This window comes from Perissodus microlepis, chromosome 5, assembly GCF_051167445.1.
Source record: "Perissodus microlepis isolate ML-2025 ecotype Zambia chromosome 5, ASM5116744v1, whole genome shotgun sequence".
Taxonomy (NCBI): domain Eukaryota; kingdom Metazoa; phylum Chordata; class Actinopteri; order Cichliformes; family Cichlidae; genus Perissodus; species Perissodus microlepis.
The window spans coordinates 28,539,312-28,562,318 of record NC_140465.1 but is presented as its reverse complement, the minus strand read 5'-3'; the positions used below and the strand labels follow the sequence as shown (position 1 = coordinate 28,562,318).

The 23,007-nt window shown below is 41.1% G+C and overlaps 5 protein-coding genes across 8 annotated transcripts in view; 2 read left to right on the top strand and 3 right to left on the bottom strand.

Annotated features, from left to right (window-relative positions):
- Positions 1-594: 594 nt before the first annotated feature.
- On the bottom strand, positions 595-8,851 carry dhrs3b (dehydrogenase/reductase (SDR family) member 3b). The gene is made up of 6 exons (XM_084929180.1): positions 8,181-8,851; positions 3,822-3,965; positions 3,392-3,511; positions 2,701-2,939; positions 1,142-1,267; positions 595-1,051 (listed from the first exon to the last, which is right to left on the bottom strand). Exons 1-6 carry the CDS (start codon positions 8,373-8,375, stop codon positions 967-969), a joined length of 909 nt encoding a protein of 302 aa, XP_084785306.1. The 5' UTR covers positions 8,376-8,851; the 3' UTR covers positions 595-966.
- Positions 8,852-9,120: 269 nt separating this feature from the next.
- Positions 9,121-12,729, top strand: aadacl4 (arylacetamide deacetylase-like 4). Of its 2 annotated transcripts, XM_084929178.1 has the most exons (5): positions 9,121-9,932; positions 10,695-10,819; positions 11,208-11,433; positions 11,746-11,809; positions 11,914-12,729. In XM_084929178.1, the coding sequence occupies exons 1-5, from the start codon at positions 9,860-9,862 to the stop codon at positions 12,695-12,697; spliced, it is 1,272 nt and encodes a 423-aa protein (XP_084785304.1). In that variant the 5' UTR covers positions 9,121-9,859; the 3' UTR covers positions 12,698-12,729. The 2 variants fall into 2 exon arrangements, with proteins under 2 accessions (XP_084785304.1, XP_084785305.1); XM_084929179.1 differs by lacking the exon at positions 10,695-10,819 and having other exon boundaries at positions 9,851-9,932.
- A 286-nt stretch (positions 12,730-13,015) lies between these two features.
- Positions 13,016-15,613, top strand: cfap107 (cilia and flagella associated protein 107). Its single transcript, XM_084929177.1, has 4 exons — positions 13,016-13,304; positions 13,818-13,928; positions 14,296-14,470; positions 14,694-15,613. The coding sequence occupies exons 1-4, from the start codon at positions 13,194-13,196 to the stop codon at positions 14,999-15,001; spliced, it is 705 nt and encodes a 234-aa protein (XP_084785303.1). The 5' UTR covers positions 13,016-13,193; the 3' UTR covers positions 15,002-15,613.
- A 136-nt stretch (positions 15,614-15,749) lies between these two features.
- Positions 15,750-21,388, bottom strand: klhdc7a (kelch domain containing 7A). Its single transcript, XM_084929173.1, has one exon. The coding sequence runs from the start codon at positions 19,180-19,182 to the stop codon at positions 16,900-16,902; it is 2,283 nt and encodes a 760-aa protein (XP_084785299.1). The 5' UTR covers positions 19,183-21,388; the 3' UTR covers positions 15,750-16,899.
- A 109-nt stretch (positions 21,389-21,497) lies between these two features.
- igsf21a (immunoglobin superfamily, member 21a) overlaps positions 21,498-23,007 on the bottom strand; it is a 181,937-nt gene continuing 180,427 nt past the window's right edge. For all 3 annotated transcript variants that reach the window (XM_084929175.1, XM_084929174.1, XM_084929176.1), the window contains one exon: positions 21,498-22,811. In XM_084929175.1, the coding sequence (XP_084785301.1) occupies positions 22,735-22,811 (77 nt within the window). In that variant the 3' untranslated portion in view covers positions 21,498-22,734. The remainder of the gene's footprint in view (positions 22,812-23,007) is intronic.

The window sequence follows — 23,007 nt, the reverse complement described above, 5'->3', positions numbered from 1 at the left end:
ACCCATACTGTCACATCATTTTTGTCCTGGAATATAAGCCTCTCAGGTTTTAGTAATTCAAATCACATTTATATAATCTAACACAAATGTGCAGCAACTGCAGACATATTAAGATTGCTTGGTTATAAGCCAAGCTAATGAAATCAAACCTGACGTCATCTTAGCAACAGAACCCCCCCCCCATTTTATTTTAATTTTGTTTTAATAATTAAAGCCTTGATGAATGAATGTCTGCAATACGTACAATAAAGTTTTTTCTGGCTGTTCACATTCATTGAATGCAATTAAAACCATTGTGCAGGCATTAGAAGGGCCTGACTGACTTGTTTTGAGTTCATTGTGTTTATTGAGATTTACACTATCCCCCCTGTACCATTTTCTGACAGCAGAGAACAAACAAGAATATGCCCCACATGGCCCCCATGAGTGCATTTTATGTTTTGACAACATCGTCTGTCACAGTCACTGATCTCATGCTTGGAATAAATCAAAGCTGTTATCGCACTGCCATGGGAGACAAAACCCTGATAGAATACAATGTCTACCTCCCAAGTGTTCACTTTTTCTATTTTCATCATGTACAAATGGAGAAAGTGCAATTCTAAAACTCGATTTTATTACCTTGTTTTGATTCAAAGACATATTAAAAAGAAGAATTAAAAAAAAAAAAAAAAGTAAAAACAGGCGACAAAATATATGTCAATAAACTCCCAGAATAACTACTGGTATAGAACTATGCATGGCTTCAGATTAAAGTGAGTCCTCCATACTATACACATATACATAGGACCAGGGTGTATCGAGCAGTTTATCAATTACTTGTAACTGTAGAAGCGACACCCTTGCATGTGTTTGTCTTCACTCTATCATGGGACCTGCTCCACTTTCACATGTGTAAAGGTCCATATTCCCTTCATCACACCCGAGAACTGTTGAGGTCACTCTCATATTGCGCACAGTCCAGGTTCATGTCCTCCCTTTGAATGTGTTCATGCAGGTGTAAGTCCCAGAAAACTTGTGGATTTCTTCAAGTGCAACTTGTGGCACGAAGCTAAAGACAGACGAAAAACACTAGTGTCAGCATGTTAATCGTGAAGTAGAAAATACAGCAATAAAAACAAGATAGCACATGAAATCTCACCTTTTGAGAATGACAAGAGCGTGCATTGTCCATGGCAGGTAGAGGAAAGCCTTGTCAGTTCTGACTGCATCAACAGTCCTCTGGGCAACTACTTCAGGTTTGAGGGGTGGAAAGAGTTGGGGAAACCTGGAAAAAAAAAATGACAGTTTGAGATAAAGTGATGTTGTTTCTGGGACACTCTGGGAAAATTTTGATTATATTTTCTATCTGCTTCAAGTTTTATCTGTGCAACCGCTGTTCATAACAAATGCCAGAGCGCAGCTGAATTTGAAATTATGCTGCCAAACGTTATCTCGCCAAACTGTACATTTTGGATTTTTGACATACCCAATAACTATTACAAAACAGTGTGAAAGGTCTGATGTAATCATACACCCAGGATGTACATTCAATGTCAAATATGCGAAGCAACGCAGCACCATTTTTTTTTTAAAAAAAGTTTAAAGCAGCTATGTTTTCATGTGATCTCTAAAATCCTAAAATAATTACTAGCCGTCTGTTAAATATTGAGTCATTGGCTGATTTAGTCAAAGTATACAAATTCCTTTTAAAATGTTAAACTATCATTTCTGTTACTGTAAGTCAGAAGAATCATGAATCAGGTGGATTAGGAGAGTATCTTAATACTCGCTTTAGATTTATCCAGTAGTGTGAATGTTTTATCATGATCTATGACGGCGTAGATCATTACAGGGGAAAAGGTTGATAGCCTATAGGATAGATTTTATAGCAACCACAAGCATCTGTACAAAACTCCATGCCCATTGATCAAATACAGGGCAAGTGAAAACTGACCAGCTGGTTGGCTCTAGACGAAAAGTCAGAAGATTACCAAACTCATTCGATTTTTCCCTTTCTGGACTTTGAATAATAGTTTTCAAAGTAATCCATCCAATAGCTGTGAAGATATTTCCTTCTGAGCCACAAATGTCAACCTCACACCAGTGATACAGGGAGAGGCATGGGATCTCTAAAGTCAGTAGGATTAACCCTGTAGGGGAATAATAATAATAATGTTCAGAGTTTGCAGTGCACCCAAAGATTTATTGAGATATTTCAGTCTGAATTTAAGTGGTGGATTTGCTTGATGCATTTCCACTTAAAATTCCTATAAGATTTTGTTCAAGGGACGAGGATACTTCAGATCTACTGTTGTCCAAAGACACAAATGGGCAAAAGACACAAATTAGTGGGCTGATGTATGGAAAAGTGATGCTCGTTTTCTCCAGTAGTATTCATAATAATTCTGGCACCTCCCTGCAATGTTGTCAGGAGATTTGGATAGCTTTTTGTGTACTTTAAAATGTAACTGATTTAAGAAATTAAATATTTTTTGTAACTTACTGCTTTGTTTTTACCAATTACATTAAAGTGGCTTGTTTAGCCACTATTAAACCAGCTCCCTCTGGCTTACTCATCCAACAAAGCATTAGGGTATTAATTTTTCCCAATTGTAACCATAATTTTTGTGATAGATAACCCTAGATAACCCATATTTCTGAACCATGGTATGAGGTAAGAATGGTCCACCCTCGCTTCCTTTTGTTGTGTTTTCTCACCTGACTCTCATGCCCTGGAACATCTCTGTATTCGTGTGAAAGGGAAGCACTGTGGTACAGCTGACACCAGGACAGTCCAGCAGGCCCAGTGTCAGGCTCTCCATGAAGGCCAGCGATGAGGCCTTGGAGGTGCAGTAGTCTATGGCCCCAGGAATCGGAGACTGGGACAGGATGGAATTAATGCATACGACATGGCCGTGCTGCAGCTCCAGCATTCGAGGCAGGAAGGCTTTTGTTGTCTAAGACAAAAAGAAGAAAAAGAGACTGTGAAAGGTAGAATGAAGAAAAAAGCTGTGAGCGGTGTGGAAATAGAAGGTGAAATATATTCAGAGTAGAAAGAAGAACAGACAAGAGAAGCAAGCCCACACTGTAACAACAGATTAAATTTCCATTTCCATTTAGTTGATAATTGCATTTCTGTCTGCATATGACATAGTCTTTTGATCTCCATTCAAAATAAAAATGCCATGAGTTTCACAACCCTTCTGATGTTTCAGGGGCTGAGAGGCAATTTGGAAATACCCCACTTAACCTGCCATAATAAGAGTCATGATTGACAAGCCTGTGGCTGCCTACTGCATACGGTGCCATGCTATAATCAAAATATAAAAATGATAAGGATAATCAGCTCAGAGGAATTTCCCTATATTTGCAGGAAAACTGGCTCTGCTATAATGTAATCAAATCTTACCCAGAACTGCCCCATGGTGTTGATGTGTTGGGATTTCAGAAGAGCATCATCATCGCTGTCCATCAGACTCTTGCCATGGACGACTGCTGCGTTGTTCACCAATATCGTAACATCCCCCACCTGAGATTAAAAAGTGCAAGAATAGGAAGAGAAAACCCTGTCAAAAATGTCAAGCATTTGCTGTCTGCTTTCCTGAAATGATATAGTTGTACTCCACAAGAACTGTCAACATTCCAAGCTCATATTTAGAGATTTGAGATGAAGTGTAATCTATACACACCAGATGGGAGAAAGAGCAGCTCAAAGCAAATATACATACAGACTAGACGGGGAGGCATCTCAGGGAAATATTTTACGATCTGTTGTGTGCAAATTATATTTCTCCTTGTGCAAGCAGATTTATCTTTTCAAAAACACTAAGCTGCCATACCTTTTCTCTAACCACTTTGGCTTGTTTGTAAACTTCCTCCCGATTGGCCACGTCACACAGGAAGTAATGGCACTCAGTTCCAGAGAGGGTAATTTCTTCAGCTGTCTCTCTGAGGCACTTTTCTGTTCTGCCCCACAGGATCACCTGGTAAATAACAAGATGTTAATTTTCTAAACAAACACACGTATAATCAGTAGAAAATTCAGCATCGAGTGCAATAAATAGGCTTTTTTTTTTTTTTTTTTTTTACAGTAATCACTCAATTTGGTTTTTTTTGGCAGTATAGTGAAAATGAGTTTTTTGAATAGCAATGTTCTTTTTGTTCAGAGAGTAGAAAGGGCAATTTCACTCCAACAAATAGTTTTCAAGCAAGATTAAAGGCTCGGGGGTTGGTGGGTGAATGAACTGTCTCTTCATCCACCCGGAGACTAACTGAAGGCTGGTCATTTGAGCAGGGAACATGAGGTTGGATAGAGGTGGGGGACTAGTGATTGGGCAATTAGATCTGTCAGTCTTTGGGGTCAGGGAAAGGTAATGAAATCAGGGGGTGAGCCCTCCTCATCTCTCAAACACAAATTCTCAAAGAGATTACATGGCCTGTTGGGCAGATGAGCCCTGTCATTTCTGGTCAGGGAGTCTGAAAACAGTGCGTGTGTGAAGTGCTGAAGACGCCAGTGTGGGATTTGGCTAGTCGCCCATGACCAAGGTTAATATTTGAGCAAAAAGTCCTCTGGAAAGTGATCTTGTGTATCTCAGAGTCAGAGACTGCGCGTGGGCGCAAGACAGCATGTCTGTTTGCTAACTCGTGGTTCAGCCTGTCATTCTCATTGTTTTACACCGATGAATATGCGTAAACATCCATTTAGTTAGTAGGCAGGATGGATTAGTCTAAGAGATCTAATTAATAAACATGACAAAAGATATTTTAAGACTTAGTTTAAAAAAAAAAAAAAGTGCAAAAGTATGCAAGCATGTTGCACAGTGCAACTCCTGCACAAATTAAATCTGTCATCTTCCAGCAACAGCGTAATTTCACACTGTGCCAATTTAAAATTCACTCAACACTGGTTGAGAGCCAAACATAACACACTAACAAATACAGTAAAATAACTTTCATATTCACAATCTGGAAATAAAAGAAGTCCCAAATTGCTATGTTGCTCTGTTCTTCCAAGTATTCATGTGTCAATAACTGTCCAAGGCTAATAGCAGCTGAAGCAGACCAAACACACTAAAAGTTTTAGAAACATAAAAGACTGCAGTCTAGAATGTTCTCTTTATGCGCTTCATTTCTTTATCAGATCTGGAGCACTCTGGGTTTGCCTCCCTCTGTGAGTGGCCCTGGTTTGAATTGCTTTTGATTAGGTTTTCTGTTTGCTTCATTTGCAAGCCCATTTGAGTAATCAGTGAAGGCAGACAGGTCTTGATAAATAGCTGAAAGCTTTTAATAGGAGTCAGGCAAACAAAGCTGACAGTTCTCATTAAAAGTCAGCACTTACATTGTGCTCTCCTGTTAAAATGTTATTTAATTCATTAAGTTTATCACCCGTCACAACATGCAGGATCCTCAGAGCAAACAAGCACTGGCCAAATTGCTATCTGGACAGAAACGTTAAGAAAACAGTTTTTAATTGACCTTGCAAAAGCCCTCTTCGCTATTGTTGATAAACTGGTGATTGTTCTTACTTGGCATGCCTAACAAGACCTAAAGTCAACACATGCTGTAAGTAAAAGCCCTTTAATGAAACAAATCTATGTTGCAAAGCTTAAAACAAGACTTTGAAAGGTAGACAGCAGATGTCACTCTATGCAGCTTAAGATATCCCCAACTAGCTCCAGCTACATTACAGTGATACTCTATCACTCGGGCCTGAATATATGGGTGGGTATGAGCCCTCCTTTTCACACCCATTGTATGGGCAAGCAGAGAGGCAGCACATAGAGGGGGCAGCAGGAGTTCAGGAGGCAGTCGCCTGCCGCTGTCTAATTACTGCGGAGACAGCAAGGTCAGTTGCAGGGCAATACCCAGCTGGGAGTGGTGTGCTTCCCGCCTCCAGCGCAACACAAGCACACCCACACAAACCTGTTGTCAGTGACTTGCTTCGGTTCATCTTCTTTGCAGAGATCTCCGAGTAATGTTAACAACCACATATAAAAGGAAAGAAAAAAACGTGTAAACATTTTCCTCCCGAGCTGGTGGTGCTTTTAGGGAGGCTGCAAAATAATTAAACGAGCTCTGAAGAAATATACCATTTTAATTTTCTGAGTATTTACTGGGATTGTTATGAAAGACCCCTCACTGTGTTATTGGTTGCCTTTTTCTATTTTTTTGCCTCACGCTGGCGCTGCTCTCCCCTAATAGTACAGAATAAGACATGGCACCCCTCCTGGGTCTCCAGCTTTTCATCTTGACTAATTTCCTCCGTTGACATTGAAGTTAGTCTTCCTTACAATGTGAAAAAACTAAAAACTAAGCAGAGGCGAAGGTAATTCTGGCTACTACTGACAAAGAGGCTCAAACAAGAGTTAGCGTAAGTTCGCAGAGGTCAGCCCTATTCACAATTATCCTTTTAGCATCTCTTTAGGCAGGGAGTAATTGTCATACACATTACCACAGGTGTTGTTTTCAAAGCCTTCACACCTTGATAATGCCCAACAAAAGGGTGCTGAAAAGCATGGTGACATCCATTGTTACACAGCTGCAAAGTGAAGCTTTTAAAACCCACTGGTTTCTTCTAGCTTGTTCCCCAAGGAGATGGCATTGAAAGACAGAAGGAGGCAGTTAGTGTTTCATTGAGCTTTTAGCAATGTTTTCAAGCTGCTAAAATTGCACCTTAAGAGATCATCTGAGATGTGGCGCCTGTGTCACTCGTATGTATAATTGCAACCCAAAGCTATCAGCTGGGCTGCTCAACGTGGGTAGAAATTACCACAATTTTCTTCCACGTGTAATGATGACTCCCATCTGAGGTGATCAAAAATAGAGCTACTCTGTATTGATACATTGCTGCTACAGGGCCACCAGCGACTCATCTGGCACTCAGCTGTGTAATGTTCACTCAGTAGATTGGTAGACAAACCACAGCTGGAAATTTTGAACTGAGGTTACCCTGACCTGCAATGAAGACAAGCTCTGTGTGTGTGTGTGTGTGTGTGTGTGTGTGTGTGTGTGTGTGTGTGTGTGTGTAGTCACCAGAGCATTTTAGGAACAAGAGGAAGCTCCTTGTTAAGGGGATGAGGGATAGTGAGGGAGGTGGGACATGGAAGGTTAATTGTTGTGATGGATGAGGTGATTTCCAATGAAAATTTGAATTTATAATTTATTTTATCTTGGTGATTTATTTAGGAGTAAACCAAGCAACTTTAAGTGTCATGATATGGACTATTCCAACTCATGTCATCAATATAAACTTGTTGTTTTCAGGTAACCTACATATTTTGCTATACATTAATATTAATTTCCAGCTGTATAAAACAATGACAAATCTTTTTTTTCCCTGTTTACATTGCATTATTTGTCTTGAGTATGGAAGATTTGACCCACATATATTACATGATAAGTATGCATTTTAGTTACTGTAACTGGTTAAAAGAAACAACAACAAAAAAAAGATAACAGAATGTGTTCCTTGTTATTGTTTTGCAAACACACCCCACAAAACTATCTCATGAACTCATGCCATCCTTGAAAACAACAACTTATCTGTTATTTATTAAGAACATTATGAAGTCTTTTGTTGTGGCATGCTAGTAGACGTTACAGTCTTATGGAGACTGCTCAAAAATGGCAAGAAGCTACAATAGAGAAATATCAGAGCTGCATTGACTTGAAGCAGTTTCAGTTAAATTTTATGCACTCTAAAATAAACAAACAGCCACATATGTAAAGCCACAGTTAATGTATAGTTTTTACAGCTAAATCTTTGGATGATGCACTTTCTGTGTAAGGCAAAATGCAAAAATCACCCTGGACCCAGCTTAGTACCACACTCAATCATATCAAGCAGCCATAAATGCTGTCCAGACCTGCCCTCTGGTTGACCCAAGCTGTTGTGCAATACCTGAACAAAAATTGAGGGCATTGTCACCGGTCTCACTGGACCAACTAGGTTACTTGGAGGTCGTGATCCCTGCTTTTATAGAACATTGAAACAGCAATACACGTGGGGCAGGGGAGACCAGACTGACCAGGCTACTTGGTGAGGGATGAGGGGGGTGGTTTTGATAAAAGCTGAAAATATAAGTTAATATATGACCAAAACAAATTGCTCAGAAAGTAATTTAATCTAGTTGTTAATAATGTGCTGATCTGAAAGGAGTGGAAGGAGGAAAGGTATGTGCAACAAGTTATCGACTTACCTTTCTGGCCCCATGCTTGGCAAACTCTTTAGCCAGGTGTCGTCCGATGCCTCGTCCTCCACCAGTGATCAATACCACCTCCTTGGTGAGGTCTTTCCGTCTGCTTGGCAACAGCAACATCAAACTTGCTCTTACTATACAGTAGAGGATTTGAACCGGGAAAAGAAGCATACGACACACGCTCTTCAGCTCCATTTCGGAACGTGCTCACGGATAGTCCGTAAGTATGTTTACGCTGCAAGTTTACGTGCACCGCAGATATCCGCCAACAGTGAACTGAGTGCACAGACAGCGACTTCTGAGCTCCTGCAACTTTACCCGCATGCAAACAATATCATCTGCACTGTTGCATAACTAATCCACAGGCGAGAGATATTTTTTAAAAAAACAGAACAGTGTGACTTGAAGAGCTCTGACAGTCTACATGCATCACGCTCTCGAAATCAGTGAGTGATCAATCATTGCGCCTGTCAACTACCGTCGAGGAGTACAAACGTGAAACACAAGTCCAGGCGACGCTCCGTAGTGCGCGCTACTCTGTGCTTTGGTGTTGCGTTCCTGTTCTGTCCTGTCCTGCCTTATATATTACCGCCTCTGCCCTGGTTCGGAACTTCCACTAGTGAAAGGAACTGGATGAACCTAAATAGGAGGTTTGTAAGGGCATTAATCCTGATTGACATGTTAAGTAGGGATGAATTTTGCTCCAGTGCCCGTCTGCCCTGAGTGGCTGCGCACTTGCCTCTTCCACACCCCTTCATGTGGCTACAACAGCGTTTCTCAACATGTGGTCTAGGTCCTCACAGTGGTCGCCGAGCAGCGAGGGTCCCAGCTGGGACCCCAAACTCTCACTTCACAGTTTCGCTGATCCGAACTTCACCTCGTTACATAACGCTGGCCACAGAAGAACAATGATGTTGCAATCACAGGTCTCAGAGTCAGTACAAAATATTCTTATATAATAGCGCCAGATGAATGACTGCCATGTCAACAATGCCTAATGCCAGTTCTATTAAATTAATTAAATGAAACAAATAAGAGAGGAAACAAAGAATCAGCTGAGCACCAAACAAACACATAGCTGATAAAGCCCCTAACACATTTGTAACCTCAATAAAAAAAAATCAGGTCTGGATTGTGTCAAAATCTAAAGTCATGTATTTCCTCCACTTTAATGTGCTAGGTTTATTTTTTTTAAAAAGTGAACATGTTATTTGATTGGACAGTGTGTTTGTACATCTGTAATGGTTTCCAACTGTTGGTATAAAGCGCCACTAGTTGTTTGAACCCAGTCTGTTGTGGTAACAGTATTTTTGAAGCACGCTATATTTTTTCTGCATGTGACAATGCAGTTTGGGAAATAGGTCAGCCCGGTCTCAGAAGCTTGGAAGGATGACAACAAGAAAACCGCATGAATACCTCCTAAACAAATCTTGTGAATTCACGAGCCTCAGACAAGATTCCAGTCTGTGATGTTTGGCCCTGGCACTGTGATTTTTACTGGGCAATGCTGAATACAAGACTTTTTCAGCAACTGGGATGGGTTTAGCCTCACAATGGTTGCTTTGTGCAAGGCTCAGTTACTTAGGGAAGACAGAGAGGCTCTCGGGGCCTGCTAAAAACTCCAAGACAACACGACTCCAGATGCTGTCTTTATTTTGGAAATTTCTGAGGTTTACAAAATGCAGATTCAAAGTCGAGAGCCCACTGGAGCTTATGCCAAAGCATATTCCACTGAAGAGATGTCGAATACAGGTCAGTGAATTTGCTAAAACATCATAGTACACATTGCAGTCACTGGCAAATATGTTTAAGCTGCCCACAGAATGCCACAGTGTAAACAGACTGTTTTTCAGAGTATCCTGTTTATTTATACTCATGCTATCACTGCCATCTACAGATCAACAGTGAAAGTTCAGATAAGGGTGTTTTCAGTAAGCCTTCATGCATCTTTGAGTATTTTCTTCCCTTAGACGCTAGACAATAAATCCGCTTCTCATTGCCACGCACAGGCATGAGCAACAGAGCTCATGTAGGAGCCAATATGTTCAAATAAACCTGAAAACACATACACACACACACGCACACACACACACACACACATTAGAACCTTCAGAAAAATGTGAAAATGTTAGTAGGTGTTGGAAGGTATTTTAATGGGAACTATGGAAATGAAAGTAATTAAAAAAGCTGCTCTATTAACATAAAATATTTTTTGCAATATCCATAGAGGAACAATATGGTTTCCTTGGGAAACATGTAATTAGTTTGACTACACAGTCATAAAATATGTTGAAGGATATAATTATTTTCCTGGGCAGCAGGCAGCTAAAAATGTCATTAAGTGAGAGCAAGGTCAGAATGCATTGCAGGCGGTTGTGGGAGGGGTGAAAAGAGGCTGAAAGCAGGTACATAAAACATTTACTCCTAATGACTTACCTTCAGCAGAGCAGACCAGCAACACCATGGACATCGGCTCGGCAATTTTAATAATTGGCTTCGCTGCTCTTGTTGCAGCCTTCCTTCTTCTGGTAATTGGACTTGTGTATGCTGAGCTGATGAATTCAGACATTCCTTGTGGGGTTGCAAATAGAGGCAAACTGCACATGGTTCATGGATTGTTTGTTGGTATTGCAGTCGTGGTGAGTATCAATTTCTGCAAAAGTGTTAGTGCTTAGTTTTGTATGTTGCCTGTGTGGAATCATATCTGTTTTTGTTAACTTTTTAAAATATTCAACTTATCCTTTAGAGTAAATGCCTCTTGTGGAGAATAAAAATGTACTCTTATAGGTCATGTGTGGATATCCTTCCTTTGTCCTCCAACACCTGATAAAGCTTACATCAGAGAAATTTTAGATAAGAAATCATAACCAACAAAGGTGCAAAGACAAAGTCATGTGTTCCGCTTCTTTGATGTTGTCATGAATGGTTTTTTTTCAACCAAATAACCTTCACTTTGACTTTATCTATCAGGGCTGTATATATTTTTGTCTCCTATTTGTTGTAAGTCTTTTGTTTCTCTCCTGCCAGGCTCGGATCCTACATCGACTGGGCATTTGTCATCAGGTTAGCTTTACCCGATGGTTTGTGGCCTGTTTTCTCTCTCACCTGAAACAAGTTCCCGCTGGTCTGCGAGTGAAGGACATGACATTCTCAGAGGTGCCAGTGCGAGTATATGAACCTACCTCTGTGTGTGATGGCTTGAGGAGAGGTCTAATGTATTTCCATGGAGGCGGATGGATATTGGGAAGTATAGGTATATGATGTTACAGTCACTTGCTTAACTAAAATAAAAATGCTCAAATACAAGTAAAACCTGACTTCCTCACAGTTACGGTCAGTAATTTTATGACAGTGGAAATGAATTTTAACCTATTTTCATTTGAGAGGTATGGAGCATAAGAAAGTTTCAAAATTCCGAAATACTACAAAATTGCACCCAAGTGTAATATTTTTCAGCACAGGTACAGAAAGGACAAAGACGTGTCACCTTCTGTTTGTGGTTATTTATGGCTTCTTTTTTGCAACGAAGATCTTTTAATAACTCTATCCTACTAATCCTGAACAGATTCTGTTGATGAAGTGTGTCGGCATATTGCTATTGAATCTGACACCACTGTGATATCTGTTGGGTATTTACACTTTTTTCCCCACTCCACATACAATAGTAAATCTATTTTAACCACCATGAAGCTACAACTTAACATACTGCTCCTTTTCCTTTCACCCCTCTTAGATACCGATTAGCCCCTGAGCACAGGTATCCTGCCCAGCTGGATGATTGTGAGAAAGCAACGTGTCACTTCCTGTCTGTGGCTGAGACAGAGTTCGGGGTGGACTCTCACAGAGTGGCAGTTGGAGGGGACAGCACTGGGGCTAACCTGGCAGCAGCACTGTGCCAAAGGCTGGCGTGCAGTGAGGACCTACATCTGCCATTCCCTTGCGCTCAGGTCCTCATTTACCCAGCCCTGCAGATGGCAGATTTCAACTTGCCTTCCTACCAGCAAAATCATGCTGTGCCCATATTGTTTCGTGGCCGGATGGCATTCTACTTCCTGCAATATCTCAATGGAGATGTTTCTCTGTGCCAAGAAGTGCTGGAAGGTAACCATGTCCCCACTGAGCTCAGGCCACGCTACGAACTATGGTTATCCCCTTCCAACTTACCTCCTGAGTGCCTCACACGTGGTTTCTATAAGCACCCAAGCCCAGAATATGATGGGGAGGTGTATCACGCAATTAAAGATGGTTTGGAACCTGAGGTTTCCCCTTTACTGGCAGACGATGCTCTCATTCAGAAAACCCCGCGAACCTTCATCCTTACCTGTGAATATGATGTCCTGAGGGATGATGGGATTCTTTACAGGAAGCGACTTCTGGACCTGGGAAAGGATGTCACCTGGCAGCATGTGCTAGATGGCTTTCATGGCATGATTAACTTTTTTAACCAGGGCTGGCTCACATTTCCCTCTGCAGTGCAAGTTGTGGATGGTGCTGTTCACTATATAAAAACACTGTGAGGGTAATAAATAAGATCCTGCAATAAACTTTATTCTACTCCCCATCTTGTCTTACATTTGAATAAACAAATGTGCCTCCAGTGTTTGTCATTACCATTATACTGTTCACAGAAGCCCCCCACCCCCCCACCCCCCTCCAAATTCATTCCATTCCAAAAATGAAAAGTAGCCCAAGGAAAGCAAGTCTGCATACAATATTCTGGCACCTTTTTAACAATACAGAGCAGGCAACTAAAAGGTAAATGCCATTCCTTAACTTTAGGAAATGTATTTCCTTTTAACAAAGATGTAAGACATCTTCTATTTGCTTCCAGGACACTCTGCTTGCTTTACCCACAGTGTTTGCTGTACCCATGGCAACAGAGCTCTTTTTCCCCTCCACTGCTGAAGCGATTATGTAGTCAGGTGAATACACCTACATGCTATCCATTTGACTAGTTAAACTAGCTCCAGCAGGGCTTTAGATTTCCCAGGTGTGTTTGATACTGGGCAAAGTATGAACCAGAAAGCCAATGCACAGGATAAATGGGCCCAAACCGGATGGAGAATAGAGCAGAAGTATGCAAACAAAGTGTTGTTAGGCAACTGGGCTGAAGAAAGACTTCAGGTAGGCATATTGTCTGTTTACGACATGCTTTACTCTACAGTGTGATAATGCAGCATTTCGATTCAGGCTTTCTAACTCTATATCACAGTATGAAAAACGTGTTTTTCCAATCTAAACATACAATTTCACCTCAGCCTGAGAACACAGACTTTCTATGTCTTTTCATGCTGTGTCTAAAACATAATACTACATTAATGGCAGCCTGCCAACATTTTTTTAGAACCTGAGTTGGTAGTCAGATCTATAACAAAGTGATTAGGCGGCCTCAGTTCAGCTACATCAGCACAGCCTCCTGGTGGGCGAGAGCTGGAGACTAATTGCATTGATGTGAGTTTTGGCCATAGGCTGCTGGTTCAGGATTTGTGAGGAGAAATGACTTAAGGAATACTGTACAGCAGGTCAATTGTGAAATGTGAGCTCTGCTGATCCTTATGCTGGGATCATTGCTCAAGTCCCTGTATATCCCCCTTGCTCAGTCCACTTTGTGATGCCTGTTTATTCTGTCCGACACAGTTCACTCGCAAGCCAAAGATAGCCTACAGCACCAGTTCTGTAGACTACCGACCCCACTGGGATTTCAAGCCAGACATCTCTGAGAGAAGATCTGCCCTGCTGAGAGCTGAGGTCAGCCTTTAACTGCTCATTCATGGTATTATCACCAATTGAATGCCTGTCAAAAGCCTGCAAGTCAGGGTTTTTTCCCCCGCTAGAGTGTGAACACTTCTGCATAATACTGATGGCCAAGATAAAGGCCTGTGATAAAACTCTTTATGAAAGCAAGTTTCTGTTCAGACTCAGCAGCAATGAAAAATGTGTAAAATCATCAATCCTACTGGGGACATACTATAGGGTTAGTTGGAGCAATTTGCCGCTGTCACATGGTGAGCCTCTTGAAGATTATTGAAAAAGAACAGGTCATGCCCTCTATATCTTAATCCAGAGAAGGCCACTGTGTGAAGGCTACGTCAAGATCTCTCTATATTGTATCCAGGGGCTTCCATCTAAGACGATTTTTGGGCACCATGACCCGCCATCCTCACATTATCTGGTCACACAGTATGCGGAAAGCTACGGGCGTAACCTCATCAATGCTTTGCCCACTCTGCAACACAGGCATCCAGACAACTTGACACAAAAGCCCGAGAGGTCTGACCAGCTGACTTCTGGTAAGTTCCATGCCAACACTGCCAGAAGGCAGAGATTATACATGAGAAATAACTTTGTACATTAAGCCATTACAAGGAGTATGAGTGCAGTGCAAACATAAGTGCATTAAATCTTGTATGAACAAAATACATCAGCAGTTGAGCTCATGAACAATTAACCTGGGGTGGGTCCAGATGCCTTTTATAGTTCCAAATCAGCCACCGATGTAATTAATGGCTGCAGTAACATGGCAGTTAATGTGCTCTTCTTTTACAGCACTTCCAAACAACATTGGCCCACTGCAGACCACAAATCACCATTTTGAAATACAGCAGTCACACCTTCCATCTCTGACTGAGTACAGGTCAGCATACCAGAGGCAACCACTTAGTGCCTTCTGCCAGAGCCGCTTTGCCAAGGCTTCACACATGCTCTCCAGCCACCTCTATGAAGCCAATCGTAACAACAAGGATCTGGATCTGAGACAGCACTTAATCCTACAAGTCCCGGATCATTATTTCAGCCTATGTCCACCATCACAACAGGCTTAATTTCAGTATTGTAGCTATGAAACTGCCTCCGATACTGGTTAATTTAGAAGCTGTGTTTGTGAATTCCCTTTTTCCGTAGTTGACAACAAGTAAAACCCTAACTCAACAGACCATTTGGGGAAATCAAATGGATTTTAAAAAATTAAAGACAATTCTCATTACCTTGTGAGGACTACTGTAGATTTACGCTGGTGAGTTGCTTTAGCATTTAAATGTGTGGGAGGGAGAAAGGGATGGGACTATAAATTATCTCCACCCTTTCAGAGCATAATTACATGCAAATTCTTTCTCTGCGCAGTGTGTATGTGAAACTGGAAATGGGCTGTTAGTATTACTCTAGATACTCTGCGGGAGAAATAAATAAATAAAAATACTGTTGATGCCAGAACTGACCTGGGTATTTAGGTAAAACAGAAGCAATGAGTCATCCAAGGCAATGTCTGAAGGGATGTGTCTAACTCCCATTCCATTAGGTGTTTAATTACAGAGAATCAAAGTGTTTAATTAGGAAGAATCAAAGATGCTTATGTTTGATGGTCAACCATCTGCGTCTGCCTCCCTTTTTCCCCACTTGCCTGCTGCCTTCCAGTGTAGCTCTGTTTCACCCACTGTTAGCTAGTTAGTCTCTCTACTGTGCTGCTGATGCCCGTGTGTCACATGACACCCTTGGGTTATGGGAAATCTTCAACACAACACGTCTTACCAAAGAACTGCTGTATTTGCCTCTGAGCCACATGATGGTGCTATAGCAACACGTCACTCTCGCTGTCTTTTAAGTCCTTGCCTTTACAGTCTGTACAGTGAGGAACTTAATTGTACATGAAGAAACAATGAGGGATTTAATATTTGCATCATTCTTATGCATATTCAGTTGTTAATGTAATCAACACAGTAAAATAAACCACACATATTTAGATTGCGCTTGTATTATTCTATTACTTTTTATAAGTCACACAAACAGCAGAATAGACATCTTAATAGAACTAGTCACTAAGTGTGGATTAATATTCACTGAATGACAAATTTCTAAATTCCTCTGATGTTTATAAAACAATAGATAACAAAGTGAAGATATCATTTGGTACAATGAGCTGAGGATGTTCTTATTCTTATTCACATTGAAAACAAATACACATCTTTCTTGCCACCATAGAAGGTGACTGAAATGACAGAAATAACTACAAGTCTGAGTGTTTCAGTGCAGTGACAAATGCTTTCGAAGCTTACCTATTTATATTGCATGGCATACCCATTTACATCGTGTCATATCTAAAGAGCAACTGTAAGTAATGACGTTGTATTCAGGCCACTGTGTAAAATATATTTGTGCCCTACACAAGGGGACAGACTAATAGATTAAAATTATATTGTTAAATTCTTGTTCAGTTAGCGCTGAATGATTTGGTTTACTCTGATGCTTTTTTATGAATTATCTTTGCATTAAAGAGATTAAGCATCTGGGATGATATAAAACTAACATAATAGCAAGAAGAAGTTGCAAATCAAAGTAGCAAACAGTTTCAATGGCAGCACATCCTGTGTAAATCTAGGTAAACAGTAGTTTGACTACCATTAAGAGTCTTATAATTTACATCTATTGCCAAGAATGAGACATGAGGAAAACACAATTCTTTCTGTAATACGCAATCCACTAAAAATAAAGTACTTTTAGAAACAGATGCTTTCTTGCTTTGTGGAAAGGGAATCTTTATAACACTTCAAAAATGATAGAAAAGTGGTTGCAATTTTGCAATGAAATTTGGGGCTGGGCTGAGTTGAACATAAACCTGGCCGAAGCAAAACTCACCCAGGCAACAATAAACTTGATGTAAAGCATGTTCTCGTAAGGATACTCAATCACAATCTAATCTTACCATCAATGGAAAATTGAATCCTCATTACACACTAGTTTGCTGAGGCTTCTTATCAGGTAGTGAAAGAATAAAGGGGAAAAGTATGCCCTTGGCTGCAGAGAGTATGCTCAAATCCTCATCTATGAAAGCAGGAGAGATCTCATCAGCCTCGAACTTCATGGTGAAGTGGCGGCTGACACAATATATTGTGTCATTCATTGCGACACACTGAAACGCAGGGCAATGCAGAATCCGTTTGGAGCTGCACTCATACCACAGTCGGGCCACCGTGTGGTATCGGTACACACTGACACCCAGGACTGGGTTAACATCAAACCGATACAAAAATCTCCCCACAGCCACAATATCTACAGTCTTGTATTTGCTGCCGACTATGAGACTTGGCCTCCAGGTGTCAGTTTTGGGGTTGTAGCGTAGTAGCATGTATTTAAGAGTTCCTCCAGAAACAAAAAGCTCTCCATCGCACACTGTCACATGGTGTGCCACAGCGAATGTATCATTAGGCAGAGGAGCCACAAATGTCCATCTGTCCAATCGTGGGTCGTAGCGCTCCACAGTGGAGAGGCACTCTCCTCCAATTGCATATATGTAGCCCTCCAGTGCTGCCAGTTTGCAGCGGGGCCTGGCTTCATTCATAGGACTGATCTCTTTCCAAATGGATGTCAAAGGATTGTAGCAGAACACTCGCTTTGAGGGTGTCATTTCTCTGTCAGTGCCTTGGCAGCCCACTGCCACGAATAAGTAGTTATCCATTGTGCACATGGCACAGGCTTTAGAGATGACCTCCTGTGGGATTAGGCAGAGTGTATGCCAAGTGTCTTTGTAGTCATCATAATAGTACACTGCACTTGATGTCCTCCTCTGCTCTGATGTTGCTCTGCGCCCTTCAGTGTTGCTGACCCAATCTTGAGGATCCATGTCTGCAACCATGACAAACCTCTTCCCCCTCATTCTTTGCCTCTGGATTTGTTCCCGCTCACCAGCCATTAGCCGCCCATAAAGGCTGGGATCCCTGAGCACATGGAGGTAGTTATCAGACATGACCCCCAGGGCTGCTTTCTGCAAAGATGTCTGGCCATGTTTCTTAGCAAGGCACAGTGTCTCCAAACAATTACCCAGATCAAGCTTACTCTTTAAGACTTCTAAATCTGTGTCATCAAGAATTTTTGCTTGAAAGTTTAAAAATGGAGCCCCTTCTGCAGTCTCTCTATCTATCCCCTCCTTCACATTAAGGATTTTGCTGTCAGTAGCAGGACTGATAATTGGGTGAACAGAGACAGATTCATCGCCAGCTATAGCCCGAGAGTGGGTCACTGGAGTTGAGGCTCTTGAAGTTAGAAAGGGGATCGAAAGCTCAGACTCCTGTGCTGCAGACAGATAGCTCTCTTTGCGTAAGAGTACAGGCCTTGGGGGTTTTCTCAGCTTGAGGCACCCTGGCGAGGAGGCATCTTTAACAGTGCTTTGTGGTGAAACCAGATCACGAATAGTGATGGGGTTTAAAGACGATGGAGACTCTCTGAAACTGCTGCCATGGCTTCCAAACTCCCCTGGCTTTGATTCAAAGTCCCTCTCATACTGAGAAAGTACCGTATTAATATCTGTAATGGAGTGAGAAGATGACTCAACATAGTAATCATATATCTTTCCACGCACAACGTGGTCTCCTGTCCCTTCTAGCACTATGTTTGCATCTTCCACTTTGACCTCTGCCTTGGAGAGGAAGCTGGAGTAGGACCCTTTGCTCTCCAGGTCCTGTCTTAACTCTCGGCCCACACCCACACTTCTCTCCAGCTTCTGCAAAATGCAAGGGGAGCGCCGCCCCGTTGTACTGACCATCCCACTCTCTGTTGGATCAGGGAGTTTCAGAGCAGATTCAAACATAACATTACTGGTGGCAACCTGTCCCTGCTTCTCATAAGTGATTATCTCTTCATCCATGCTGGTATCGTTTGTTGCAAACACATCCTCACTTGTTTTAACCTGATGTGGAAGAGTCTCAGCTGGTGTCTCCTTGGTGCTGTCAGATGTCAGGTCATCACCTGAATCTGCTAGCAACGATCTGGATTGCTGGCCCGCATCATCTGTCTCATGTTTTGTTGAGCTTTGATGTTGAAGTGTTGTCTCGCAGTTTTGGCAGATTGCATTTCCTGGCTCTTTGTCTTTGACATAGAGCTGGATTCTTCTTCGATGCCTGGAGCTGTAGAACCTGTAGCCCCAAGAAACCAGCAGCACTGCAGCCACAGAGACACTAAGTTTCCACAGCAGCTGCATGTCGAACTGGACTCCCAAAAGCTCCACAATGGGCATAGCTGTAGCAATGTTGGTGGCAATAGTTGGTTGGCTGATCCTATTGAGCGTTATTGTCAGTGCATCTCAGCTGATAGTAACTGTCTGGTTGTCATTGTAAGAGAGCTGCTGTGATCTGATGACTCTGCCTCCGTGCCCAAAGGATCAAGTGTAAAATGATAGCTCTTGAGGCACAATTTGCATCACTGGCTCTGCAGAGGCGGGGCCCTTTCATGCACCACCTGTGGCAAGTCACATGCAGCTTCAGTATCCATACACGGAATATGTAAATATGCCATAGATCAATATTTGGTTATGCAATTTGTTGACTCAACAAAGCCTTTTCCCACAACTATCCAAATGTTATGTTGTGTAATGTAAGAGTTAAAGTTACCGCAATACAAAGCCTTACTTTGCAGGGTTACGTTTCAGTTTCAGCATCTTGCTGTTTTCATGCATAGAATGTATTATGTACATTTCTAAAAGAATTCCCCAACATATTATGAGAGATAACTCTTCTTCACTTGCCCGGACATACTTCTAGCGCTCCAGAAGGAAATCATGGTTTGAATAAAGGGCGTGGAGTAATGATAACTGACATTTATCAAATACTTATTAACCAGGATACATCTGTTTGCACAGCCATGATCCATATTAAAGGTCCTTTCCCTGCCAGCGCAGATGCTTAAGTTAGTCTCTGTTAAGATGATCTGAAGATTAGTATCAGACTTAAATGGCAGTCACATGCTATTATAAACACAATAAAGTGTACAGAGCACCATCTGAACAATAAAAGCATGTGTAATGCAAATAAAATGGGAAGTCTTTGTACACATAACCTTGGGAGTGTCATTTATTTCTCTACACTATACTAGATTCAAACATGTATTTCTGCCTCATGGGAGATTTGTTGCTCAGTTGCTGCTGCCAAGCTGCCATTTGTATTGTTGATAACACAGCAGCGAGGCTGTGGTCAACAACAAAATAGTATTCATCTTAACAGCGTGTTTAGAAGCATTGTAAAGATGCATCACGTGGGGACTCGTGCAGAGGGTGTGTCAGATTTCCGAGCCCACACTGGCAATGTTTGGTCATCTGATAGGACAGCCTGCAGACAACAAAAAGGAAACTGGACTCTGCAAGCACATTTGCCTCCTGAATAATTCACAAATGCTCTGTGCAACCTCTTATCCTCACCACTGCTTCTAGCTTCAGGTGGAGCATTCAGAAGATGATTATCATGTGCATTGTAGTCATGTGCTTTCACTTCTTTCTTATACAACGACAACATGTGACTGAAAATAAACAAAGCATAGTAAGTGAAACTAAAACCCTTTTTTTAATAGATTCTTGCTTATGCACAATTCTTTTCTTTTGGATTAAAGAAAATGTGACAAAGCAGTGCATTTAAAGGCTCTTTTTTCTTATCTATTGCATATTTCTGGTCCACGATAATATGGTTATGAATTTAGTACTCATAGCTACTGCTAAGATGTGGACAACAGTAACACAGCCTTATCCACAAACTATTTAGGACAGACTTCTTCTGGCATGATGATTAAATCATATAAAGCCAATTGGCACATTGTATTGTACTCAGAAATGGACCCTTTTTTCTCACTTGAATGTAAAATGAGTGAGTGAAAGCAAAAAGCACAAAAGTGCCTCTTGAATAAAAATTACAATGATAGCCGAGTTAGAATACTATACAGTGGGTGGACAAGGATTTGTGCCCTTTGCTTCCCTTGCCAGATAAAAAGTCATTCAAAGCACATATGACTGTTTGTTAATAATGTTTGTGCTCTGCAGCTCTCATCTCCCGTATGCAGTATGCAATATGGATAGTACTTTGGCAAGGTGAGCTGATATCCCAAACAGATAGGTCTATCCTTTCGGTTCACCTAAGCTTCAAAATCTCTCCTCTTACCTCCCACCTGGTTTAAACCTTAATCCCTTAATACATGTTGGGTCCTTAGAATAGCTTAAATTGCAATTCTTGTGAAGTCCAAAAAATGCAGGATTACATTGCATTAAGCTTTCACTGAAAGGCCAGAAACCGCAAATGGCAATGTCAGAATCTCCTTCAAAAACCACGTTGAGGTCCATATCATTAGAAAAAATCAAAAAGACGTCTTTTTCTCTACAGAGTCGATCAGCACACGTTCTTATACATTATGGTGGGATTTTATTTAAATAATTTCAACAGTTCTTTCAACCATCTTGATTAGCATGTGTCTTCGGTATGAGTAATAATGCTGCATATCGCCTGTACACAGCATTAAAAGGCAGGACAATAAAAATCATTTGTGAAACACTGTTTTAAGCAAAGTCAAGGCTTTTGAGTTTTGTCATCTCTCCATTTTAATAGAGGTGAAATGAAACAAATGCAACAACCCTGTTTACACAAGCTGCCTCAGGTGAACTCCTCCCTGGGATGGCGGCTAAAATGATCCTACTAGTACTGTAAATGTCTGGGTAAGAGTTACGTATTGTACACAATGTAGGTCACTTAAGATAGTATGTCACAAGTAAATAACTGGATTACAGGCCAGTGACAATGAGTTGCAGTGCTGTCATTTGCAACACACCAAAAGGAGAAAGAATCTTCAAACGTCACATGCACCACAACCCCAAAACAGCAGACATATGTTAGATACTTTTTACTCTGTCCTTGGAGACCTGCCATATAGATATAAAAAGCCAAAATGAGAAACAAAAAGGCTGTTAATGTTTCCATCCTTTTCAGCCAAGAATTATCTCTGAAAACAGAGTTGAATGAAGTACAAACAAGGGTGGAGGAGTGTAAACTCCAATTATTTCAGCAACCATCCCTCACCATAACCCATATAACCTCTTTTAATTATTTTTCAGTATTTACACTGATGTACACAAAATACACTCAAAATGAGATTTTTTTTTTCTAGTTTCTGCATTTAAATCCTCTTGTACATTCTGAGCCATCAGAAAGAAAACAAAAGAAAAGAAAAAAAGAAATTTGTATATTAATAAAAAAGCGTCTCCACTTCGAGCATCTGTATTTATTCTCCCATGGTTTATCAGCTTGCTCTTAGTCAGGTACATCCCAGGATATGTAGCAGGTGTGGTTGATGTGGTGTCGCAGTCTAAAATCAGTTCCATTTTTCACATCTCAGTACCAATTTCAGTACCAATAATATTGTGAGTCAATAAAATAAAATCCAAATGCTTTTTTTCTTTTCCATTTCAAATCAACTGATTTTATTGGTCAACAGGCAGACGTGGGACAAGAAACGAAAAAAAGGTGTAACTGGGCGGGGCTATATAGGAGGTGGTTACTGTCATGTTCATCATGTTGTTCTTTTCATATCATTATCTTGGTTATTATTTTTGTTACAAAAACAGTGTAGAGCCATCGTGTGGTGGCACTGTTTCCTGATCGACTGACATATGCAGGGTCTGTTGATGACTGGAGAAGGCTTGTGGGACTGTGGGAATCGTGTTTTGTGTGATTGTGTGTGTGTTACTGTGTGCATGTGTTGATGTTACATAAGAAGGGCAAGTATGTGTGAGCGAGAACGTCTTGGATGAGAGGTTTCACGTCAGTTCCACTGTCACTGTGAGGACAAGTGCCATCCACGTTAATCCGAGCATATCCATGCGGGGGGCTTCATCTACAAAACCAAAGAAAACGACAATCAGACCGTTTCATTCATCGTTTTGATGTATTGTAGTGCATTAATAATCAATTTTAAAAAACAAAGCAATTGTTCATCCCACTGAGCAATTCTTCTGAATTATACTCGTGCTTGAAGTGGCTAAATATGTTATTTACAGTAAAATAGGAATTTCATTAAGAAGGGATTTTTA